At 37.7% G+C, this 20969-nt stretch overlaps 1 protein-coding gene across 3 annotated transcripts in view; it reads left to right on the top strand.

Moving 5' to 3' along the window:
* Nucleotides 1-629: 629 nt before the first annotated feature.
* NCOA1 (nuclear receptor coactivator 1) overlaps nucleotides 630-20969 on the top strand; it is a gene marked incomplete at its 5' end in the record, with an annotated part of 103920 nt that continues 83580 nt past the window's right edge. For 2 of the 3 annotated variants that reach the window (XM_079720973.1, XM_079720974.1), the window contains 3 exons: nucleotides 645-733; nucleotides 3568-3734; nucleotides 9509-9606. In XM_079720973.1, the coding sequence (XP_079577099.1) occupies nucleotides 645-733; nucleotides 3568-3734; nucleotides 9509-9606 (354 nt within the window). Of the gene's footprint in view, nucleotides 734-3567; nucleotides 3735-9508; nucleotides 9607-20969 lie in introns of all 3 variants that reach the window. The other variant, XM_079720972.1, reaches the window with a different exon arrangement.

The following is a 20969-nucleotide window of genomic DNA, read 5'->3' as shown; positions in this document are numbered from 1 at the left end:
GAAATGACTTTGTGTTCTCTGGCATCTATAACAAGATCCTAACGTAGACTAAACATTTGATCTTTGTCGCCTGACTGCGTAAGCAAAAGGTTAGGAGTATGGAATTCGAAGTTGGTAAGTACAATACAAAATCCAAATCTAGTTCATCGCTTTAATTTTAATCATATATGTATTATTTCTTTTCCTATCAATATAAAATCCCAAACCTTATGAGTAAAAGTTGTTTTAAGTCCTTTTCAAAATAATCTAAAATAAATAAATATAAAAAAGAATCTATCTGACTCTCAGTTACACAGTTTTTCCACTTACATATGAAGTGGTTTTTTCTCTTTAAAAAAATCTCATTGTCTGTTTAATTATTCTAACAATATTTTCATCCTAATTGATCTCTATGGTTTTATGAAGGATGATTAATTTTATTTTACAGGTATAGTAGAAAAGAAAGTGTGGAAACACTAAATAGCTGATGACTCATGTGCTTTTATATAAATGTGGATGCTTTTATGATGGCTGTAATTATTCATTGAGAAACCACAGTGTTTAGATATATTCTAAGGGAGCTTCCTATTCCCATAGAGTTGGAAAGTTCATTAGGGTAGATTTCTTATTGTTTTCCTTCCTTTTTAGGTGTGAAGTTTTTCAACATGAGTGGCCTTGGGGACAGTTCATCTGACCCTGCTAACCCAGACTCACATAAGAGAAAAGGATCGCCATGTGACACACTGGCATCAAGGTAGGAACACTCTTTTTCTTAGTCTGTTTCTGGCAGAGCTGCTTTATCACTTTCATTGTCACTTTAGAGCTTTTGCTTCATCTACTCCAAGTTTACCAGCCTTCTCTGAGTCCCTCATACTTACCATGTTCTCTTCCTTCCCCAGGGCCTTTACACATGCTGCTCCCTCATCCAGCTTGCTCCCTCTAAATTTCCTGTAGTCAACACCTATGCATTCTCCAAATACCAGTGTAGTCATTACTTTCTTTCTTTTTATTTATTTATTTATTTATTTATGGCTGCATTGGGTCTTTATTGCTGCATGCAGGCTCTCTCTAGTTGCAGTGAGCGAGGGCTACTCTTTGTAGCGGTGCGCAGGCTTCTCATTGTGGTGGCTTCCCTTGTTGCAGAGCATGGGCTCTAGGCGCGCAGGCTTCAGTAGTTGTAGCACGTGGGCTCAGTAGTTGTGGCTCGCGGGCTCTAGAGCGTAGGCTCAGTAGTTGTGGCTCACGGGCTTAGTTGCTCCGTGGCACATGGGATCTTCCCGGACCGGGGCTCGAGCCCCTGTTCCCTGCATTGGCAGGGGATTCTTAACCACTGTGCCACCAGGGAAGCCCTAGTCATTACTTTCTTAAAAGGAGCCTTCTCTTCCTTCCATTAACTATTAGGTCAAATCTCCCCCATTTGTATCTATTTCACATGTATTTTTATAGCTATAATCCATAATTTCAGGTTTTTATTAGTTTTTGTGCTTATTTCATGAGTTCCCTGGCTTCTCTACTACAGGCTAAGCTGCCATTTGGTAAGAACTTTGTCCTTACTCACCATTTTATCCCTAGTTCCTAGCACAATGTGTAACATATATAGTAAGGACACAGAAAATATTTGTCAAATGAATAAATGAATCCATTGTACATCTTTAACTGCTATTTCAGTATATTATGGTATTAGTGGAACAAAGAAAAAAATTTTTAATATCAGGGCTTTAAAGAATGAATATTTGTGGAATTAAATATTTGTGTGTTAATAAGGAATGTGGTCATCAAATAGGCAAAAGAGAATTATTGCTAAGGAGACTAATAAATGCCAGATAGAGAAGGAACCTCAATCAGATCAAAACAGCAGCTTTCCTACCTGAGAGAAGAGTGGGGATTTTATTCCATTCACCTTCAAGGATCTGGAGCAAGGTTTCTCAGCCTCCACACTGTTGACATTGTGGGCAAGATAATTCTGTGCTGTGGGAAGCTATCCTGTATATTGTAGGATGTTTGGTAGGATCCCTGGCTTCTACACACTAGATGCCAAATAGCATCTTTATATCAGTTATGATAAGCAAAATGTCCTACCAGTTGTGATAACCAAAAATGTCAAATATCCCTAGGGACAGGGAAAGCAATATGGCCTCCAGCTGATAATCATTGATGTAGAGCATAAAACGGCAGAAGACTCTTCTGTCATTGGATTACATGCTTTTTCTCATGAGGGGACAAAGAAAGAATTTTTACAGGAGAGTGCCAGGGCTTCAGGTTGGGGACAGAAAAGTGACTACTTCTCTTAATCAGTTCAGAGAACTGTTACTGAGCGATGGTAACCTAAGTACTCATAATCATAGGTAAGTGTCCAGAAGCTAGGAGGAATGCTGATATCAAGATGCAGTTCAGTTTGTGTTGTCAGAGTTAATGTTCTTGTCTACTTCTATATATGTCAGTCCTTCTTAATTTAAGAATAAATAGGTAAAACTATTGTATTTTACTTTAAATTTTTATTTGGGGAAAATTTTTTAACCTATAAAAGAATAGAGACTAGAAAACGATGTATACCCACCACATATAAACCACGTATTTGCAGTTTTGTTTAAATAAAAGTAGTAAGATGATTAATGACAAAATTGATTTGTCTCTAATTCTTTCAATCTGTTTTTACTGATTATGCATATATAAGTATCTGTGAACAATATAGAATGTTTATTAAATTTATATATTACATAATACTATGTGTATTTCTCTAGAGTATACTTTTCAGCATGGATCTTTAGACATAAAAATAACTAGATTTATTCAGTTCTGTTATTAACTTTTGATAAATATTGTATTACACGAATATACTGTATTTGAGAAATCTGTTTCCCTACAGATAGACATTTCCTATGGGTAAACAACCATTTTGTTACAAATTTTCATTCTTATAGCCAGCACTACAGTGAATATGAACATCCTCATACACACCTCGTAAGAGTTTCTTTAGGATCTGTGTACATTTTTATGTTAACTGGGCCCAAATTATCACATTGTTCTTTAAATGATAAGCATTGAGAGTTCCTTTTTTCTTGCATTCTCCGCACTTTAACTTTTTGCCAATCTGATGGGTGTGGGGTTATAATTTTAAGTACATTATAAGAATCAAGACTTTATCAGATTTCTAATTATAATTTATTTGAACTTTGGTGTAGTATGCCTGCTTAATTTACAACAGACTTATTTGAAAATTCAGATTTTCTATTTTAAGGAATTATTATTTGGAACATCTAATAATTTCAAATGCAACTAGTATATGTGCTGTCTGCTTCTTTTTGATATCTAGTATTTATTTGAAATATTCAATGTATATACATCATTGAGGGAATACATCTGTGATGGCAGTCATTCTCTTTACGTTTTTTAGCCAGAATTGTTTTCTGCACCTTGGTATTTTGTAATATTTGTTTTTTAGATACAATTTTAAATTGTTTTCTAAATCTGGTTTTATATTCTGGATAAAAACAGGAATCTCTGTAAATATATAAATATTAAATACTTGATCAGAGAAGGAAATATGGTGGTAGAAAGTACAGTAACTGGATTTCCTTTGTGTGACAGCACTGAAAAGAGGCGCAGGGAGCAAGAAAATAAATATTTAGAAGAGCTAGCCGAGTTATTGTCTGCCAACATCAGTGACATTGACAGCTTGAGTGTAAAACCAGACAAATGCAAGATACTGAAGAAGACAGTCGATCAGATACAGCTAATGAAGAGAATGGAACAAGGTAAAAAAATGAACAAAAAAACCCCTGTGACTGTGTGCTTTGTTACTAAGACATTTACAATATGTGATTTTATTTTTTATCATTAAGAAATTGCATTCAATTTTGTAATTTTATTAAAGGAACATTTTTGTTTAGATGCTATTTATTTTAGAATGTAAATCTGAGACCCTTCTTTTACAACAAAGTGGCTTATTAAGTTATCTTGAGAACTGGTTGCCTTGAAAGGTTATGAGACCCAGTATCATAGGGGATTAAGTCAGGAGATACAAGTTGTGGTATCAGACCTGAGGCTCTGGCATAGGGTTGAAAGACAGCAACTCAGAGGTAGGAATGTCTCTCCATCTGAGTTATAAGTTTGTCTCTGCCTGGGCTCTGGGTGGGGGAAACAGCCTTCTCTGAGAAAACCCTGATTTATTTTTATGGTTCATATTTATGCTATTCATATTTACTGGGGACCCAACACCACACAACTCCTGGGTTGCCTACCAGAAACAAAGGCAAAGCACTTTGAAGAAACATAACCACACCTCGTCCTGTCAGATTCCCAAAGAAAAAGTGCTTCTGAGGGAGATTTTATGCTATAAACTTATATAACATAGGAGGAAATAATCTACAGTGAGTAAGAACACAAATAACAAACAGAAGGAATAGACCCCAGGGAACTTCAGATTAATAGCAGCAATATAAAAAGACTATGAACAAATAGTATGTTTTAAATGGTTGAGGTGATAGGCTTTTAAGATTTTAGGAGTGGATAGTCTAGTGACAACTCATTTAGCAGACAGGAAAAACTGGTATTGTAGGTCTGCAGAGGGGATAGCCAGCAAGAGGCTGTATGGCACCTTCCCTGCTCAATCTGGAAACTCTGACAGCCTGGCTCATACTCCCTCAGCCGAAAATGGGAGGATTCCTCTGGGGCAATTGAGCAGTCCAAAGGGAAAGACACACAAGCACTGACAGTTGGAATTGATCCCCCAAGTGAAAAAATCAGCTCCTTGCTCTGTCCCCACACTTCACACAGCTGCCAGTCAGGATTTTAGTACCTCACTCTTTAATATGAATAAAAATCCAGATATTTGAAGAAAGTCTTTTCATAAAAGAGAATAAATCAAGCAAACAAACAGAATAAGGGGAACTCAGAGGAAGCAGAGACAATGCAGGGAGCAAAAGAAAATGTAAAGCCATCAAACAGTCCCTCAGAGACAAAAAGGAGGATATTTCATCTATGAAACAAGAATAAGATGCTATAAAATGAAACATTGGAACTTAAAATCAGGATAGCTGAAAAAAACTTTACCTCATTACCTTATTTTCTCATACTCTCTGCCCCAAGCATTCCAGGAACACTCTGCCTCAGGTATTTGCACTTGCTGTTCTCTCTGTCTGGAATTCTCTTCCCTGGATATACACAAGGCTCACCCCTGCATCCCTTTTATGTGTTGGTTCAAATTTTTTTTCTCAATGAACTTGTCCCTCACTAACCTATCTAATACACACATACACACACACACACACACACACACACACACACACACACACACCCCTCTCTACATCTTCCTTGATTTATTTTCCCCAGTTTTTTTTTTTTTTTGCGGTACGCGGGCCTCTCACTGTTGTGGCCTCTCTCATTGCGGAGCACAGGCTCTGGACATGCAGGCTCAGTGGCCATGGCTCACGGGCCCAGCCACTCCGCAGTATGTGGGATCTTCCCGGACTGGGGCACGAACCTGCGTCCCCTGCATCAGCAGGCAGACTCTCGACCACTGCTCCACCAGGGAAGCCCGCCCCACAGTATTTTTTTACATCTAACATATTACACATTTTATTTGTTTATTGCCTGCCTACCCCCACTAGAGCTTCATGAGGGCAAGGATTTTTGTTTGTTCACCATTGTATCCTTAATACCTATAGCAGTTCCTGGGTACATAGTAGATTTTCAATGAATATTTGTTGAATAAAAAGATAAAGCATTGAAAGATAATTTGAAGAAATCCCATAGAAAGTAAAATAAAAAAGACAAGCAAAGGAAAACAAGAGAAAGATAGAAATGTATAGGATTAGTTCAGGAGGTATAACACATCATTAGTCCCAGAAAAAAAAAAAAACAGACCAAAATTATAAGAAATAATGCAAAGAAGCAAAACCCCCAAAATTCTCAGAATTAGGGGATACGGGTTTCCAGATGGAAAGCACACATGTAGTGCACAGCACAATGAATAAAAAAGAAAGAAAAAAACCTCACACCAATGCACAATTTCTAGACACCAGAAAGAAAAAACAAGAGAGAGGAAAAAACAAACACATACTAGATTACTTTCAGGAGGGTCCAGATTTCTAAATAGGAACACTGAAAATGAGTATCCTGGACCTAGAATTCTGTGTTCATCCAAATGAAATATGAATGCAAAATAAAGACATTTTCAGACATCTGAAGCCTCAAGAATGTTGTCTCCTGTGTACTTTTTTTCGGAAATATCTATCAAGACCAAGGTAGTAAACCAAGAAAGAAAGGCATAGGATCTTAACCCAGGGAAACCATGGAATCTTAACAAAAGAAGGTAGAAGGAGACCCAGGGTTACAGTTGAGCAGCAGACTAATGAAGTAGCCAGTCCCAATTGGAGCAGGTGGATAGAGAACTCTAGGAGGAATATTTCCATGGGGAAAAAAATGGAACACATAGAGTATATGATGACTGACCAAATTGAGAGGAATTTTTTAGTCTGGAGGAGAGTTTAGAGATGAGTCAAACTTCACAGAAAAACTAAAACATGAAATATGAGAATTGTAAATTATAGCACATACCTTGACTCATTTGTGAACTATATTTATATGGCCATAGTAACATAGATGCTAAATACTGACTGCTCTAAAAATTATTGTAACTATACTGGGAGAATGGGAAGAGGGGATATGTATGTGTGTCTAGATGGCTGATGTAAATAAGTTAAATTCTTACCTTTTATGATGGCACGTTAATAGATTATGTCTAACATGGGCACAGTCAGGATATAGCAAATAAGCATGTTATTGAGAAATACGGAATGTATTAGTTAGGATACAGACAAGGCTACTGTAGCAAGAGACCCAAAGTACAGTGGCTTTAACAAGGTAGTCTATGCATGTGTCAGAGGTTCAGATTCCTTCCATCTGTTTTGCTGTGCCATTCCTAGGGTATTGCCCTTACCCATGTGGTCAAACATGGCTCACCTGTACGTGTTCCTGATGACAGGAAAGGGAGAGAAGAAAACAGGAAGGCATGTTTCTGTCCCTTTAAGGACAAGACTCTCTCCTTGTGTGTCTCATCTGTTCACATGCCTTAGGCCAGTCATATAGCCACTCCTGCCTTGGGTTTTGCCTAAAATTTTGTTTGTTGTGTTTTTCATGCATAGTTACTTAATGTACTTGGACTTGATGGTTTGTTTTTTTGGAACTGTTTAAGAAACAAAACCTGTCTTAATGTTAGAAACACATGAAATGATGAAGGAAGTACATCTTAGAACTAAATGAGGAACTCCTATACCATAATAATTTAAAAATAAATAACCCAATTAATTAATGGGCAAAGGCTCTGGATAGACATTTCTCTAAAGAAAATACACAAATGACCAATAAGCACATGAAAAACATACTCAATATTATTAGCCATCAGAAAAATACAAATCAAGACCACAATGAGAGACCACTTTACACTTGCTGGGGTGGCTACAATCAAAAAGACAGATAGTAACAAGTGTTGGTAAGGATGGGAGAAATTGGAACCCTCATATAGTGCTGGTGAGAGTGTAAAATTGTGCATCCACTTTGGAAAACAGCCCAGTAGTTTCTCAAAATATTAAAGATAAAGTTATCATGTGGTCCAGCAAGTCCACTTGCAGGTATATACCCAAGAGAAATGAAAACTTGTACACAAATGTTCATAACAGCATTATTCATAAATAGCCAATAAGTGGAAGCAAACAGTATATCTATCAACTGATCAATGGGTAAATAAAATGAGATACCTATACACTGGAATATTATTTAGCAATAAAAAAGAGTGAAGTACTGATAAATGCTTCAACATAGATGAATCTTGAAAACATTGCACTAAGCAAAAGAAGCCAGTCACAAAGGACCACATATTATATGATTCCATTTATATAAAATGTCAAAAATAGGCAAATCTATAGAGACAGAAAGTAGACTGGTGGTTGCCTTGGGCTTGGGAGTGTTGGGAAAATGAGGAATGACTGCTAAAGGGTATGGGGTTTCTTTTTGGGTTGATGAAAGTGTTCTAAAATTTATTGTGATGGTGGCTGCACAACTCTGTGAATACACTAAAAACCACTGAATTGTATGTTTTAAATCCATGAATGGTATGCTGTGTGAATTGTAGCTCAGTAAAGCTGTTATTATAAATACTATATGAGATAACATTTTACACCCATTAGGTTCGCAAAAATTAAAAGCTGTGATGATATCAAGTGTCAGCATACAGAAAAACAATAACCCTTGTATGTTACTGGTGGTACAACCTCTTTGGAGAGTAATTTGTCAAACTTAGTAATGTTGAAAATACACAGACCCTGTGATCCAGCAATTTTACTTCTAATATTTACCCTAAAGAAACTGTCACAAATGTGCAAAAGAGGAAATACTGAAAATAGTTTATTACAGCATTGTAAGAAGTCAGAAGGTCTACCAGTAGGGGACTAGGAAATCAACTGTGGGTTATTCATACACTATACAGCAGTTCAAATGAGTGTATGTAATTCATATGTATCAGTATAGTTAAATCTCAAACATAATATTGAGTGGAAAAAGTCTATATATTTTTATGTAAACATTAAAACACAAAACAATAATATATTTGTAAAACTCATGCATATGTAGTTGAAGTATAAAAACATGCTTAGAAATGTTTATGCTGACCTCAGAACACTGGTTACTTCTGAAAACGGACAGAGGAGGAATAGTGGTAGAGCTGTAGCTCTATTTGTAGCATTTTATTTATTTAAAAAGGAAAGACCTGAAGCAAATAATGTTAACATCTGTGAAAATGAATGGTGGCTGTGTGACTGTATGCTATGCCACTTTCTGTATTTTTTGGAATATTTGAAATATTTCATATTTTAAAGTGAAAAAAATGAATCTCTATATTCAGTAATACTGTATTTGCTTTTTGGCGAGCTAATTAGTCTGACAGATTGGAAACTTTTATATAAGTATGCTGCTGCTTTAAGATGATGGATAGACTTTTCAACATCACCACACAAAAGAATTCTAAATCATTTAGCAGTTGCAGTTTTATCAATCAGATCATCATGACATGAAGGTGAAAAGTTAGCTATTTCACGCAGGCTCACAGAATTGTACCTTCACTCTCTCTTCAATGGCAATTAATCAAATCAGAAAAGGAGAAAGATAGAGGAAATAATTATTCTTTTACAATTTACTTATTTCTTAAAAATTTTTGGTGTAGACTTTTTTTTAAAAGGCTGTATATTTTTACACCATTTTTTCCATTTGTTGGAACACTGGACTTGGTAGGTCAGAATTCAAATCCTCCTGCTGCCATTTATTAGTTATATGATTTGGGACACATTATTTAACCTTTGTGAACCTCAATTTCATCATCCATAAAATGAGTATAATTAAGATTAAATGTGAAAGTGCCTACATAATGCATAAATGTTATTTGAATCTGAAATTAGGTGAATTCATGTCTTAATAAACATGCCATTATGGAAATGAGCTCTTTTTGGATGTGTGACTTTTTGCTGTTTTGTTACAGAGAAATCAACAACTGATGATGAAGTACAGAAGTCAGACATCTCGTCGAGTAGTCAAGGAGTGATAGAAAAGGAATCCTTGGGACCTCTTCTTTTGGAGGTAGCTGTTCTCATTGACTCAAAAAGTGATCAGAATCTTTTTTCTAGCCAATTTGGTTTTTTTCTTTATCTTCTTTTATGTTTTAACATCCAGTTAATAAATTATAAAACAAAGTAAAGTGTTAAGGAACTTTTAATAATTATTTTATTTTAGAAACTATATTGACCATTGTTACTATTTCAAAATTAAATGTGAATAATGAACATGAGAAATTTTCATAAAGATGCTATCAGAAAACTACTAGAGGTAATCGATAAATTTGGTAAAGTAGCAGGATACAAAATTAATGCAAAGAAATCTCTTGCATTCCTATACACTAATGATGAAAAATCTGAAAGAGAAATTAAGGAAACACTCCCATTTACCACTGCAACAAAAAGAATAAAATATCTAGGAATAAACCTACCTAAGGAGACAAAAGACCTGTATGCAGAAAACTATAAGACACTGATGAAAGGAATTTTAGATAATACAAACAGATGGAGAGATATACCATGTTCTTGGATTGGAAGAATCAACATTGTGAAAATGACTGTACTATCCAAAGCAATCTACAGATTCAGTGCAATCCCTATCAAACTACCAATGGCATTTTTCACAAAACTAGAACAATAAATTTCACAATTTGTGTGGAAACACAAAAGACCCCGAATAGCCAAAGAAATCTTGAGAAGGAAAAACGGAGCTGGAGGAATCAGGCTCCTGGACTTCAGACTATACTACAAAGCTACAGTAATCAAGACAGTATGGTACTGGCACAAAAACAGAAATATAGATCAATGGAACAGGATAGAAAGCCCAGAGATAAACCCACGCACATATGGTCACCTTACCTTTGATAAAGGAGGCCAGAATATACAATGGAGAAAAGACAGCCTCTTCAATGAGTGGTGCTGGGAAAACTGGACAGCTCCATGTAAAAGAATGAAATTAGAACACTCCCTAATACCATACACAAAAATAAACTCAAAATGGATTAAAGACCTAAATGTAAGGCCAGACACTATAAAACTCTTAGAGGAAAACATAGGCAGAACACTCTTTGACATAAATTGCAGCAAAGATCTCTTTTGACCCACCTCCTAGAGAAAGGGAAATAAAAACAAAAATAAACAAATGAGACCTAATGAAACTTAAAAGCTTTTGCACAGCAAAGGAAAACATAAACAAGATGAAAAAGCCCTCAGAATGAGAGAAAATATTTGCAAATGAAGCAACTGACAAAGGATTAATTTCCAAAATTTACAAGCAGCTCATGCAGCTCAATATCAAAAAAACAAACAACCCCATCCAAAAATGGGCAGAAGACCTAAATAGACATTTCTCAAAAGAAGATATACAGATTGCCAACAAACACATGAAGGGATGCTCAACATCACTAATATTAGAGAAATGCAAATCAAAACTACAATGAGGTATCACCTCACACCAGTCACGATGGCCATCATCAAAAAATCTACAAACAATAAATGCTGGAGAGGGTGTGGAGTAAAGGGAACCCTCTTGCACTGTTGGTGGGAATGTAAATTGATACAGCCACTATGGAGAACAGTATGGAGGTGCCTTACAAAACTAAAAATAGAACTACCATACAACCCAGCAGTCCCACTACTGGGCATATACCCTGAGAAAACCAGAATTCAGAAAGAGTCATGTACCACACTGTTCATTGCAGCTCTATTTACAATAGCCAGGACATGGAAGCAACCTAAGTGTCCATCAACAGATGAATGGATAAAGAAGATGTGGCACATATGTACAGTGGAATATTACTCATCCATAGAAAGAAATGAAATTGAGTTATTTGTAGTGAGGTGGATGGATCTAGAGTCTGTCATACAGAGTGAAGTAAGTCAGAAAGAGAAAAACAAATACTGTATGCTAACACATATATATGGAATCTTAAAAAAAAAATTGTTCTGAAGAACCTAGGGGCAGGACAGGAATAAAGACTCAGACATGGAGAATGGACTTGAGAAAATGGGCAGGGGGAAGGATAAGCTGTGACAAAGTGAGAGAGTGGCATAGACATATGTACACTACCAAATGTAAAGTAGATAGCTAGTGGGAAGCAGCCGCATAGCACAGGGAGATCAGCTTGGTGCTCTGTGACCACCTAGATAGAGAGGATGGGAGGGAGGCGCAAGAGGGAGGAGATACGGGGATATATGTATATATGTAGCTGATTCACTTTGTTATAAAGCAGAAACTAGCACACCATTGTAAATTAATTATACTCCAATAAAGATGTTAAAAAAGAAAAAGAAATTTTGATAAAGGCATTCTAATGGTCAGATGGAAAACTGAAGACAACTGTCTGGCTTTGCTACTTCTTTATTATAGTTAGGACTAGTGGGAAAATAAAACTTTTAGAATTATTTAGCTAGTTAGTGCTAATTTCTACTGTAGAATTTCACTTTTGAGTAAGGGATGCCTCAGTTTATTACAGTAGGTGTTTTCCTGACCAAAAAATTTAAACTATTTATGTAGACATTATAAGAGAACTTTCTATTTTAACAACATTGTCAAACTTTTTAAAATGAAGAACTTTTAATCTTGAATTACTTTGTAATTACTGTGTAATTTTCACCCGTTTTTTCATATCTAATCTTTCCTCCCTCTCTTCTCAAAACAGATATTTTGTTTCCGAGCAGGCTCATCACCTTAAGTACTCCTTCTTCATACATGAATGTTTAAAAACCCATATATGTGTGTATATATACACACTCATTCCCCACAAATTAGGCTTTTCCATCTCTAGGCCTAATTTTATTTTTTTATATATGTATGTTCATTATGTACGTGCATATACTTAAATATAAATATGTGTATTTAAATCATACACATATTTAAAAATAAATATCTATAAAATTAAATAAATTCTCCTTTCCTGTCCCACCTCAAGGCCCTTCTTTCTGGTGAAGTCTTCCTAACACTCAAACTTGTATAGGTCTCTTGATTTTCTAACTCCTTTATACATTTTTTTCCTATTACCCTAACTATTCTGTTTTTGTAGGAACCATAATTCCCTCTACCAACACCGCTAATGTGAGAACATTCTCAAAATTTAGTGCTTGGTTTTTTAGCCCAAGTAATATCATTTGCTTCATCTTTTATCTCTTTAGAGATGACTCTCAAATATGTACTTCTTGCTTTAACCTCTTTCCGAACTCTATTCCTGTACTTTTAACAGGCTGCTAAATATTTTTGACTCTCCTGTTAGCAAGTTCCCCCTCAAAACCTAAATTCCTTTTCCCACTCCAAGTTATACAAGCGCTTTGTTACTTTAGCCTATTGGTTTTAATGATTTTTTTTTTTTTTTTTTTTTTTTTGCGGTACGTGGGCCTCTCTCTGTTGTGGCCTCTCCCGTTGCGGAGCACAGGCTCTGGACGCGCAGGCTCAGCGGCCATGGCTCACGGGCCCAGCCGCTCCGTGGCACATGGGATCCTCCCGGACCAGGGCACGAACCCATGTCCCCTGCATTGGCAGGTGGACTCTCAACCACTGCACCACCAGGGAAGCCCTTTAATGATTTTTATTAGGGGAATGAGCACATATTTTATAGTGTTGTAAAATATAAAAAACATTGGCCATTGAAGCTGGATAGAAACTACTCTGTGGGTGAGTGTATAACATATAACTGGGAGAGGGGAAAGCCACCACATGTGATGGACTCTGATGTTTTTATTCTTTTCACAACCCCTTAAATTGATTGCATGACACACGACTGCCTTTTGGAAATAGTGTTATAAGAAGTACAGTAAGAATGTCAATGGTAGAATCTGTGTGGTGGATATACAGATGTTCACTACAAAATTATTCCAACTTTGCTATATTTTACATTTTTTAATATAAGCCATTAGAGGAAAATAAGTTAAAGAAAGAAAAGTACCTTAGGCTCATTTCCCGCTATCCCATCTCTTCCCCGGCCTTGGTTCCTGTCCCCATCCCACTACTTGGTTACACTTGGGCCCTTCCCATCCTAGGATGAGACCTGACCCATCCTAGCACTTATTGCTTATCTCCTCTACTCTGCAGGATATCAGTAGACTAGTCTCTTCATATCTTCTAGTTTTTCTCTTGCGGTTCTGTCTGCCTTCTCAGTGTCCCTAAGTTTAAAACTGGCCTAAGAACTTTATATCTCCTGTCAATTCATTAAATATTTATGAAATGTATTTTCTGCATATAATGCCATTTGAGATACTGAAAAAGTATAAGGTATAGAGGTCCTTGAGATTTGTGGAGTTCCTGTAGAGAAGTGGTAGTCATTTAAATCCCAGTTTTACCACAGGTTCTTCAGAAACCACAGAGATCAATAAGGAGAGCAAATAGACTATCCACAAACTGAAAACAGCACAACTGGAGCCAGAGAATACTACTACTGCTTTAATTTACATAGACATTTGTTATTTCTGTGTAAGAAAAATCTATAACACTTTAAAATGAACAGAAAACGACAGGAAAGCATCCATTCAAAACTGCTGTAGAAGAAAGCATTTTTTTTAGATGATGAAATTATTACCCTGAAAACCACTATGAATCAAAGGAAAACTGTAACACAACATTACACATGAATTACATGTCATTAGGCAAGCATTTTCAAATATGACAAAACACATCAAATTAGGGCTTCCCTGGTGGCGCAGTGGTTGAGAGTCCACCGGCTGATGCAGGGGACGCGGGTTCGTGCCCCGGTCTGGGAGGATCCCGCATGCCGTGGAGCAGCTAGGCCCGTGAGCCATGGCCGCTGGGCCTGCGCGTCCGGAGCCTGTGCTCTGTGGCAGGAGAGGCCACAGCGGTGAGAGGCCCATGTACTGCAAAAAAAAAAAAAATTCAAATTAGAAGTTCCAAAAACTCAGAATAGAAATATATTTAGGTTCTTGACTTCAAGGAGCTAATAATATTTTTATTTATGAGCTATACAGATGTGAAACTGAGACTGTAAAATAGAATTACTTTTATAGACTTCAAAGGTGCCTTCATTGACAACCTTTTCTAACCCTTCTTCTGTATCTCCCAATCCTGCCTCATTGCCTTAAACTTTATGAAATCTGATCCAGGGCGGCTAAGAGAAGAAGTGGTAGAAAAGCCACCACGAGATTGTTCATGGACTTATCCAGGCTGCAGTCTAGAGCTGCACTGTTCAGTAAGATAGTTACACATGGCTATTCAAAGTTAAATACAATGAAAAATTCAGACATTTTTGCTGAATGTCTGGTGAGAAAAATTCTCACCAGCCACACTTAAAATGCTCCATACCCCCATGTGGTTAGTAGCTACTGTATCGACAACACAGAAAGAGAACATTTCCATCATTGCAGAAAGTTCTATTTGTCATCAGTCTAGAGGGGCCTGCTCAGGTAGAAGATCTGCACATCTAGAAGGTGACCAAATATCCACGATATTGTGAGAAATTCTCACCATACAATTTTCAATATATTTCCCCCTCCTTTTTCTTAAACATAAAAAGGTAGCACGAGTGAAGAATAAAGGTATTGGAGGTAATTTCCTCACACTTAAAGAGAGAGTGGTGGGACTTCCTTGGCAGTCCAGTGGTTGAGACGCTGCGCTTCCAGTGCACGGGGTTCAGGTTCGATCCCTGGTCAGGGAACGAAGATCCCACATGCCATGCGGTGTGGCCAAAAACAAAAACAAAAACAAAAAACAAAATAAAACAAAAGAGAGAGTGGTATTAGAATTTATAGGCTTTTTTTTTTTTTAAAGCTCCTCATTCTCCAGTGTTCTTTGCTGTCTAAATTCCTCTACCTCCTATTCAGAGCTCTGCATTATCTGACTCTAACGCTGCTTATTTCCTATTGCTCCACAAGAAAATTCTGCTTTAGTCACAGAAGTCTCCCTATACCTTGCATGTGCGTTCAGGCCTCCTAACCTCATATTATACCGTTCCTTACGTTGCTTTGTGGCTCTTTGACACTGTTAACCACCCACTTCCCTCTTCCTTAAAACTCCTCGTGAGCCTCTTTTATAAAACTATCTCCTTGCCTCTCTGGCTGCTCTTCAGCCTTTTTCTCAGATTTCTCTTTCTTTACCTGCCTTTTAAATGTTAGCATCCCCCAAGGTTCTGGCCTTGGCTCTTTTCCTTTTGTCTTTTATTCTGTGCACATTTCCTGGACAGTTTAATCAACATCTATGTCTCAGTCTATATGATGTGTTCGTGTGTGTGTGTGTGTGTGTGTGTGTGTGTGTGTGTGTGTGTGTAAAATACCAATTAGAGTTTTCTGATTTGAAGCAACAGATACCAGTTATGACTAAGTTAAGCAAATGTGAATTTATTGGGATGCTATTTGGATACCACAGAACTGTGCTTAGAAATAAGGTGAAACCAAGGCATCTTATGGAGGCTAGAAAGCAGAAACTGTACGAATGGTCTCTTCAAAAGACCCATCTGGACAGTGCCCGGCTGCCAGAATGAATGTGTTCCAGCCATGTTCGTTCTTTTTGTAATTCTCAAGGCTCACATTTAAGGAGGAAGTTTCCCAATGACCTGATTAAGAATCCCACGAGACTTTATTAAATGAGGAAGAAGTAACTCCTCAAAGGAAATCAGATATTCTGTGGAAGGGGAAAAGATGATTGTAGTTAAAAACAAACAAAAGCTAAATGATACTGTATGTACCTGTAAGTCAAGAATGTCTGTCTTTAGCCCATATCTCTTTTCACAGCTTCCCTTTCATCATATCCTGCTGCCTTTTGAACATCTCTACCAGAAAGTTCCTCAGTCATTTCAAATATAACATTTCTAAAACTAAATTTATAATCGATCCCTTTATCTCCTGTTTGAAAAAAGAAAAGTCAAAAAATTAAAAACTAGATTTTTTTTCCCCCTTGAATCCCCTTTGTTAGGGAAAGGCACTTATCTACCAGAACCCTAAAGTCATTAATGAAGGATCGCCCCAAGTGCTTGTTCCCACAGCTGCTAGAGATCACCAAATCTGTTTCTTCTGCCTCTGTAGAATTCTCTTCTATCACTTCCACTGCCATTGCCTTGATTCGGGCTCGCATTTGAACTGGAGTATCACAATACCATTGCAGTTTGTCTGCTTGCTTCCAGTCCACATGCCACACCCACTGCCAGAAGGATCTTTGTTCAAGCAGATCATGTCAGTCTCCTGCTTAAAAGCATTGCCTTCAAGATGATCCCCATGGCCATTTTTTCTTTCTTTTTCTTTTTTTTTTTTTTTTTGGTTTTCCTTGAAGCTTTTTCAAGAAAACTTTTTATTGTTAAATATAACACAAATATGACAAGTACGTACAAGGTGATTTCTTCTTCTTTTTTTTAAACCTCTGAGCTGCTTCCTCTGTTTTGAATGTTCTTTCCACCCCTCGCCCACCCGAGTTACTGCTGTGTCCTTCAAGCCTCAGCTGAGGTGTCATGTGGCCTTCTCCCAGGAAACCTTACCGACAGCAGTCATCCCTTTGCCCATTTGGGTGCTTCGCTCTGTGCCTAACCTTCATGAATTCCTCCATTGTACTATAATGTGACTACACGTACTTGTTTTTTTCCCATCAGAGACTCTAAAATTGTTGAGAATATGTGTTTTATTCCCAGAACTTTATCCAGTGACTGATACTTAGGTGTTACTTAGTGAAGCTTGTGTAGTCATTTAAAGCGAGGGCCCTGTGAGAAGCCTTGGCCAGTGTGAACCCTGCATTGAGACCCAAGGTGGTCCTCTTCGAAGACTGATATCCTGGGTAGAGAGAAAAACCCCTCCAACTGATGATGCTGTACAGAATGGAGTGGCATTTGTTATCATCTCCTGTGTGTAGCTCAGTGTCAGCCCAGCTGTCAGGACTTGGAGAAACAGGAAGATTCCTTCCTAGGAGCACACTTGGAAGTTAATTATATGCACAACATATGAGGGAAACTTGTAGGATAAGAACAAGTATTAGCAGGTTATATTAATCAGACACACTTTTAGAAATTAAAGATGTTTGTATATTCATAGGAATAGTCTCAAAGGATTCCTTGAAATGTTACCAATCTCTTGGGGGTAGGATTTTGGCAGATCTTATACTATCTACTTAATTTTCATATAAAAAAAGTTTAAGTTATATTTCACTTATAATTAAAAAAAACAAAAAATACGCATTTCTAGCACAGGACAGGCTGTCTGTATCTCAGGAGAAGGTCAGCAGGACCTCTCTGCAACTGTGGGGCAGCCTCTGTTAACCTGTTTGCCAAGCCAACCTTTTCTGGAGAAACTCAAAAGAAATATGATGCCCCAGACTTCTCAGAGGAAACGATGAGTCCATGTAACCGAGGCCAAACAGAGACCTGGTGAAAGTTCTGTACTCCCTGTAAGGCTGACCAGCTGCATATTCCAGAGGCCAGCTACTAGAATAACTTCCCAGCTTGGCAGTGAGGTCAGGTGCAGTCAATGGGAGAACTTGGAGAAGTCCCAGAAAATCTGTGGAAACGGGAGACTGCAGGGACTCCAGGCCTACTGCAAAGGAAGTTTAAATCCTTTGGATTTCACAAATGCCTTAAAAATAATTGCACCGAGTAGTCCAGGTGAATCCCTGGGCCTTGCTGGTGCTCGAGGTCAGCACCACCAGCCCTGTGCCCACTGCTGGACAGTCTTCAGATTGGGCAGAGATGATCCCAGGAGTGGGTCTCAACCTCTCCCAGCCCCTCGGCAGACAGTGGATAACTTCCAGACGTGGAGAGTGAAAAAAGCAAGGGAGGGCTTCCCTGGTGGCACAGTGGTTAAGAATCCACCTGCCAGTGCAGGGGACATGGGTTCGAGCCCTGGTCTGGGAAGATTCCACATGCCGTGGAGCAACTAAGCCTGTGCACCACAACTACTGAGCCTGCACTCTAGAGCCCGCAAGCTACAACTACTGAAGCCCACATGCCTAGAGCCCGTGTTCTGCAACAAGAGAAGCCACCGCAATGAGACGTCCACGCACTACAACAAAGGGTAGCCCCCGCTCACTGCAACTAGAGAAAGCGCGCGCACAGCAATGAAGACCCAAGGCAGCCAAAAATAAATAAAATAAAATAAATAAATTTATATATTAAAAAAAAAGAGCAAGGGAAAAACTGTGGCTTTGAAGATAGTGTCACTAAGGAGGCAGAGAGCAAGGAGCTAAAAAGGACACCCTGAAAACTAGATGGAAAATAGAAGAAGGTAGTGCTTTAGAAGCTGGATGGTGTGGCCCTTGGAAGTGGTTCACCATGAAATGGCCAAGTTTTTTTTACTTGCCTGTGTTTTGATATCAATCCTGTTTCTTGCTCTGAACTATGATACTTAGTTATACCCAAACTGTTCTTTATTAAACTCTTTTAAGAGACCAAAAAGAAAAAAGAAAGTTAAATTGTATTTACACTGATTCAATTAATAGCTAAGAACATTTTAAAGAATTTTTAGATCTTCTTTTTAAAAAATATGTCTCGGGCTTCCCTGGTGGCGCAGTGGTTAAGAGTCCGCCTGCCGATGCAGGGGACACGGGTTCGTGCCCCGGTCCGGGAAGATCCCACATGCCGCCGAGCGGCTGGGCCCGTGAGCCATGGCCTCTGAGCCTGCGCGTCCGGAGCCTGTGCTCCGCAACGGGAGAGGCCACAACACTGAGAGGCCCGTGTACCGCAAAAAAAAAAAGTCTGCATTTCAGTTACCCTATTTTAATATAAACTGCCAGACAAATATATATATATATAGAGAGAGAGAGATCACCTGTTATGAAATTTATAGCTAATCTGACTTTAAGAAAACAATTAGATATGAGGGTGCTTTCCTGTGCTCATCTAAATCCAAAATAGTTTAGCAAAGGGTTATCTAGTGTTGAGGTTTTTAGATTATTAATCACATCCCTCTCCTCTTTGCATTATGAACTAAATGAAAAATAGTCACAACAGGTGGAATAAAAATAGTTTTATTTCTTTTTGTTCTTGTTAAAGAAAGTGTTAGCAGTATTTTTAATGAGAACAATGCTGTACTTCATTATTTTTTAAAATCTTGGTTGAATGCTTTGGGACACAGTGATTTGAAGATGTAGTTTCAAGTTCAGTTTATTTTAATATTTGGCTTAATGAGGTAGATACAAATGGAAAAATATATCATTGGATGAGTTTACTAAGTCACGATACTCATTTTGAAATCCTATCTACCAATTATGCAAAGGTTTTTCTTCAAATTTCAAAATTTTTTTTTTTTTTTTTGGCCACGCTGTGCAGCTTGCAGGATCTTAGTTCCCTGACCAGGGATTGAACCCCTGCCCGGGCAGTGAAAGCGCCGAGTCCTAACCACTGGACCTCCAGGGAATTCCCTAAATTCCATCCTTTTTTATCTCAAATAGTGATTCTCCAAATTAATCAAAAGGAGTTGCATTTTCCTTTTTTAAAACACGGGTTTTTAAAGCCCATTGAAACTCTTTTTGGAAGAATTTTGCACAGGGAAAAGGTTTTGTTTCTAAATGTTTTACACTGAGAAGATAATTTTTATAAGTGGTGTACATCATTTTCAGCAACAAAATTATAACTGTGGTAACATTTCAAAACATCCATTTTCACGTGTTGTCTCTATAGCATGTGTCTTTTTGAAAGCAGTTTATTTTTTATTCATTGTTAAAATTTCATCTTTACCCTGAAGGAACAAAATTAGGTGTGTTTATTATTTGGAAAATACCTTCTTAGTAGGATATTATCATTAGCACCCAGCATCATAGAAAAGGTCAGCAAACTTGGGACACTTAACCTTTTTCAAAAACAAAAATGAGTAGCCCATCAGCATTGCTGGATGGCTTAAGTCTTTTGCCACCAGTAACCAGCAAACCCCTGTATGATACAAAGAGTGGTTACATCTTGTTACAAAATTCTATAAATGTTCTACTTTTTAAAGGTCTTGTTTTTATTGCTTTTATACATTCTATAGCAAGTAAACTGTAATATGTTGTGATAAACAGAAAGATTATAAATAAGGTACCGCTGTCAACCTCTGCATTCTGGATCTTCTCTCAGATTCCGTGGTTTGTGATATGTGACTAGACTGAGTGAGGCACCAGGGTGTTGATATGTTAATTAAGCTTAATTTCTTCCTTATGTTTTAGATTATGCTATAAATAGAGATTCCGACTTCTTTTCCCTGCACCCCTGTGGATATTATGTCCCCTTGGGGCATGTACATCTTCTTTTGGAGGTCTCTGGCTCCATCGCAGTACATAGAAGGTCCTCTGTGATTTGGCTCCTGTCCACCTCTCCAGACTCACTGCCTGCCTGTGCCTTGTGCTCCAGCAGCTCCAAATGGCTTTTTTGTTCTATTATGTGCCATGTTCTCTCCTCTGCCTAGAATGTTCTTGCCTCATTCCTCCTCCCCTCTTCCACTATGCCTTTTATAGCTCAGATC

Source organism: Hyperoodon ampullatus (assembly GCF_949752795.1).
Source record: "Hyperoodon ampullatus genome assembly, chromosome: 15".
NCBI classification, from domain to species: domain Eukaryota; kingdom Metazoa; phylum Chordata; class Mammalia; order Artiodactyla; family Ziphiidae; genus Hyperoodon; species Hyperoodon ampullatus.
This window is presented reverse-complemented; position numbering and strand designations above follow the sequence as displayed.